The 5,461-nt window shown below is 39.2% G+C and overlaps 1 protein-coding gene across 1 annotated transcript; it reads right to left on the bottom strand.

Annotated features, from left to right (window-relative positions):
* Positions 1-570: 570 nt before the first annotated feature.
* On the bottom strand, positions 571-5,256 carry COMMD3 (COMM domain containing 3). The gene is made up of 8 exons (XM_073334223.1): positions 5,072-5,256; positions 3,296-3,407; positions 3,134-3,197; positions 3,014-3,048; positions 2,608-2,668; positions 2,464-2,520; positions 2,309-2,368; positions 571-1,229 (listed from the first exon to the last, which is right to left on the bottom strand). The coding sequence occupies exons 1-8, from the start codon at positions 5,208-5,210 to the stop codon at positions 1,170-1,172; spliced, it is 588 nt and encodes a 195-aa protein (XP_073190324.1). The 5' UTR covers positions 5,211-5,256; the 3' UTR covers positions 571-1,169.
* Between the last annotated feature and the right edge of the window lie 205 nt (positions 5,257-5,461).

The following is a 5,461-nucleotide window of genomic DNA, read 5'->3' as shown; positions in this document are numbered from 1 at the left end:
CGACGGAGGAGGGGAGCGGGCAAGGCCAGTCCCATCTTAACCTCCCCTCCAGTGACGTCCTAGGATCGCTCCAGAGCAATAAAACCCCCTGCGTGGCTCCGGAGCTTTAGGGAAGGAGTGGCAGTCTTCACCTGAGCTCCTCAGCGTTTTGCCGGAGTCAGGACTGCAGGAGCCAGACCCGCTTTTGCATTTAAACAGGTGCTTATTCTCTTCAGCAAGTCGGTCACCCCCGCCCCCGCTTGCCTGTTGATTAAAGCCAGCGGCTGCGAGGAAGAGGACCAGTGGGAGAAGAGTTGTGTATCAACACTGATTTCATACACAGGGTATAATTTCTGGAGGGATAAGCTTCCAGATAATGCGGTGGAAGGTGTGTCTGTGAAGAGGTTGTGGAGACAACGCAGGTCCCATTTCAGTTCCATCTCTACATCCACACTCAAATGACAAAGGATGGACTTCTCAGCAAGAGCAGACCTTGACCCATTGCCTGCCTCGGTAGATTGGTGCTTGCTCTGAGTTTTTAATGAGCAAATCCGGGACAAGATCAACGAATGGCAGTTTTACCTCCTACTGTAAAGTTTAAGTGAATTTTAATCTCACACAAGGTGCAACATCACTTGGGAGTGAAACGATACAGCAATGGGCGGACAACCGCATTACAATCTAACCAATGAGAGCGATAGACCCTTAACAGTATCGCACTGAACTAGTTTTTGCCTTTTGAACGATAATACTGTTCCTCCAAGGAAACGTCATTTTAAACGGAGCTTGTTTTCATCCACAAAAATAGAGAGAAGAAATTAATCCGTTTTATTATAAGGTGTGGAAAAAAATCAGAAAAATAATATTTCAGAAGAAAGCACAAAGTAAAATAAAGTGAATATTTTAAAGACAAATCAATTATCTAGCACTCTGACATAAGAGTAGTTGTGATAAGAAAACAGGACTTTAACAAAACATACATTTGACTGCACAGAAAGAGTAGTTACACTTCCTAGAATAGGGACTTTCAGATTCAATAGCTGATACATAAGCAATAAGGTTTAAGTGTGTGACGACATGATATTTTTAGAAAGAAGAAAATTGATTCGTCATGTTCCCTACGAAGAAACTGTTAGGAGTCAGTGCACTTTTCTTCCTCTTGAACCCGGTGGATTGTCAATTTCCTTCGATCACATCTGAGATGCTCTTTCTAGGCTTTTTGCTGCATCTTTTAGTTTTCCAACTAAATCCTAAAAGATGGAGTACTTAATTTTAGAATATATTTGCAACAAACTGGCTATTAATAGAGACAAATACATATTAATTTTTAGATACTCAAAATGGGAAGAGCAACACTTGCCTCAGAGGACTTTTATATTTGATACAAATTATTTAAATGTCAATTAAAGTAATAACTTTTACGATGCTTCAATGCTTAAAGTGTTCCACATATATTTGCAAAAAATAGCCTTTCACATGGATCTTTTACTAAAATATTAAAGTGTATTTTTAACATGAAGATTGTACCAGCAGTGTATTCACAGTTAACATTAAAAGATACTTATCACAATAGCCATAAGCAAATTTCAAATATTTTGAAAATATTTAATGTCAACTTTTATGCCAACACAATCCTGCAGTCAAAGCATGTCAAATTTAATTCACTCAGCAAAACCTAAACCTAACCAAAATATATCTTTGCAGGTAAAACAAAGTTTCTGGGAAACATTTCACTTGAGTTTAAAATGTGTAATTGGAATATCTTTGCATCCCCCTATCCCCCAGTCTCTCAGTTTTTCCCTAATATTTTTCGGTATAACAGCCCTCCAACTACTTAATTACATGCTTAATAGCTAAGCAGAGATCAATGTATATTTCAATTCATTACTTCCTCTTTAGGTGCAATTAGCACCGATTAAAACTCCTCAGTTTATACATTTTAATCAATCATGCAGTGGTTATCCAAATACCATACCGTTTTCTCCTTTATATTTGCTCTGTATCACAGGAGATCAAAGTTGTAGAAAAATTTATGGATTTCCTTTCAGATTAGCATTACATTTATAAGAAATGTTTTCCATTCGTTTCTAAAGCCTTACCAACAAAAGAGTAAAACCATGTAAATAACTTCGTGTACCTGGCAGTGGCAGCTTCACATCAGAAGTACAGATACAATAAAATATTGCATTTAATATGTTTTTACAAATGGCATTCCTCCCAACCCCATATATTTTTTGAACTGTTTACAATCTTTGCAGTTGATTGACACCCAATCAAAATTCACAGCGTTGCAGTCAAATACAGAAACAGTGATGACGAAAGAAAATACCTGTAATTGTTCCATAGTGCAACTAAAACTAACGTCAGGGTGTGATCTTGAGTCGCTGTTCTGAAGGAAAAGAATAACACCTGTTTAATTAAAATGTGTCCTGAGCCTGGAGTTGCCTTTTATCTACTTATGCTGGGAAAAGTGATATACAGTACCTCCACATTTAAGGTCACCAAATAGGCAGGTCGATAAGTTTTATGAAGTTGGTTGGTCTAAAGTGATAACAAAACACACACAAAAATCAGACATTACCACAGAGAAGGAAATCAAATCAAAGTTTCCTAATGTGGTAAGATTACCTTGATTTGATATTCCAGGCGCCAAGAAACATCGGTTATGTGCAGAGGACATCTGCCTATACTGAAAGATACAATGGTTATGTGTACCCTACCCTAAAAGTAAAGGTCAGTTTTTCAAGGCTTTTGGTCAACAAACGCTAACAAGTTTTTACGATTTTCTCAAATGACTGTTCAAAAGTTCACAAACTTTATTTAAAGAAGAGAGTGTTAAATGGGGAAAGGAAAAGTTAATATTTTGTTTAAATTTGTGTTCAAAAGTATTAAATACAATTGAACGGCTTTTGTTACTTTAATAATTTAAATAGCTCATTATAATTCCCCCCCCCATAATATATTTGAGTTTTTGTTTGCTTGTTTAAATAATATCTCTAACTGAAAAATGACTTCTGCTGGCAGAATAACCTACCTTCCCAATATGATTTCCAACGTATCTTTGTTTTTCTGAAAAAAGGAAAACATGTATTTGCCAACTTCTACTGAATGAATAATTATAAAAGGGAAATATAGTTTAAAATTGGCTTAAAACCTGATATTCGGTGCAAAATTGTTCTATTCTCTCTCTATCAAATTTACAGTCTTCTAGATATGTGCTAGAGAGAGAAAAACAGAAGTGTATTAGTCTTTGAATAGAAATTAGCAGTATAATTTAAGTAACAGCCACCAGAAAAATAGGGTAGCTTCAAAATACCTTATAGTAGATTTGTCGGCTTTGTGTTTTCCAGCCTCCAGTATACAAGTTGCAACTGCTGCATGGCAATGTTTTAATACTGTTGGGTCAATATGTTTCAAGACTGGGTGATCTAAAATAAATGAATTACTGATGATATACTTGTTCCTGAAGCCTGAAAACAACTTAAAAGGGCGTCTTCCTTTTTAAAATGAACTGTTTTAAGACGTAACAAAGTAAAATGTTTCATAATTTAGAGGATGGCAGCAAACTAAATGTGTAGGCAATTTATTAAACCAAATACAGCACAAAAGACAGGTATTTTCATATTGTGAAAATAATTGGTAATACGTTAGTTTCAGTAATAAGTGGGTACATGCTTCTTCCCTCAACCCATTAAAAATCTTACGTATCACAGGGAAACCCTTAACTTCCCATCACCCACCCGCAAGCATTTCTCAGAGCCTTATCACCAGAGACATGGAATTAGAATCTGACCTCAATTACATCGGTGTGAATTACTCCGGATTGACACCGGTATAACCGAGATCAGAATCCGGATCATAAAATTTTAAAGAACATAAATACAAAGGTTTCACAGATTTTCTGAGTATATTAGCTCTTTTTCTCCTAATCTGCCCTTCCAGCCATCCCCCACCCCCATTTTATTCAGTTCATTTATGGAATTTAATTCCATGATCCAATTAAGAATAATGTAAATGATAAACTAAGGGCACGAATTTGCTGGGATTGCCATAGAAAGAAACATCCCACAGGGAAAACAAAACCAAACAAACCAAACAAAACTTTTGTTCCTGACCCAGGAGGACGCACGGACACAAATAGGCGGATGCCTTCCTTTTAATTGCTATATAAGTCACACAATTAAACACTCAAGTACTCGAGTTTAGTGTAAATACTCCTCCAAATAACACTTTACGTCGGAACTATCTGCAGATTAAATTTCACCAAAAGACCGATTAACCCCTCCCCCAAGCCAACTAGAATTTTGTTCAACAATTACACTTTTAGCTACAATCACCCCCAAAGTGATTTCCATTTTCAAATAAACATTTTGGACTATATTGCAGTCACAAGCTGAATAATTAAAACAAACCCTGTTGTTCCACCCTACTGCTGTGCCAAGCTGCATGCCAAATGTCAACACACGATTACTTTGCATGTGCAATGACTGACCAGGCAACAGATTTGTACGACCCAAACTGCACTGAAAATAAATAGGTCTGGGAATTAAAAATACATACCAGGGACATCGACTAACGACTGGGACAGCAGATGCCAAAACCAAACTGGACCCACTACCACATACAAATTTGACCCATGCCATCTTCATTTTAACCTCTCCCATTGGCAAATATACTTGGCTTAACCTCTCTATAGAGCTGTTTCGAATAACCAGCCAGGACAAGAAGTGATAGTTACCCAGCTGTCCAAAACATCCACACTCCTTTCATTCAACTGGAGCTTGCAATCTCTTTTAGGCCACGAGCGAGAAATGCAGTTATTTCTGCAATGAAATAACAAAACATGGGGGAAGAACACTACGTGGGCAAGCGATTACATTGGCGTTTGACTTGCTTGGTGCAGGTGGCATCGTATGCGTTACAGTGCAGGGACCTAGGGGTCTGGCTCTAGCTACAATTAGCTACAAACACAAGTCACAATAATGTAGCAGAAGATAAAAATAGATCCATTTTCCTGTCTCTCTCCAGCTCCCAGAAAGTCACTGCAGGGCTCCTTTCCTCTCCTGGCATTTACTCGAGAAGCAGCGCTTACCTAGAGCTACCTGGTCCGCCTGGGCGTTGAGCAGGCTCTGGAAAGCCGTCTGGAGCAGAACCGTGTAGGCGCTGGGAGAAAAACAGCCAGAATCGGCTAGGATCTGCAAGCCGCTCTGCACATACTCCGACAGCTCCATTGTGAGCGCTGTGACCTTCGACACACAGCCCACGTGACGCCGAGGCTCAGCTGATCTCGCCGCTCCGGAGGAGCTGCAGCTAGAGTGGCGGCGGCGGCGGCTGCCTGTTCCAGCCCAGCCCCAGAAAGCGAGAGGAGCTGCTGCTGCTGCTGGAAGCTGGGCACCCTTTCTGCCGAGCTAGACACCACACATAAGTGCTTTTGTATTTAGCCCCCCCCCCCCCCCTTCAGCTTTTCAATGTCTTCTGTGTC

Source organism: Lepidochelys kempii, chromosome 2, assembly GCF_965140265.1.
Source record: "Lepidochelys kempii isolate rLepKem1 chromosome 2, rLepKem1.hap2, whole genome shotgun sequence".
NCBI classification, from domain to species: domain Eukaryota; kingdom Metazoa; phylum Chordata; order Testudines; family Cheloniidae; genus Lepidochelys; species Lepidochelys kempii.
The sequence above is the reverse complement of the archived record's forward strand: the minus strand, read 5'-3'. Positions and strand labels throughout refer to the sequence as shown.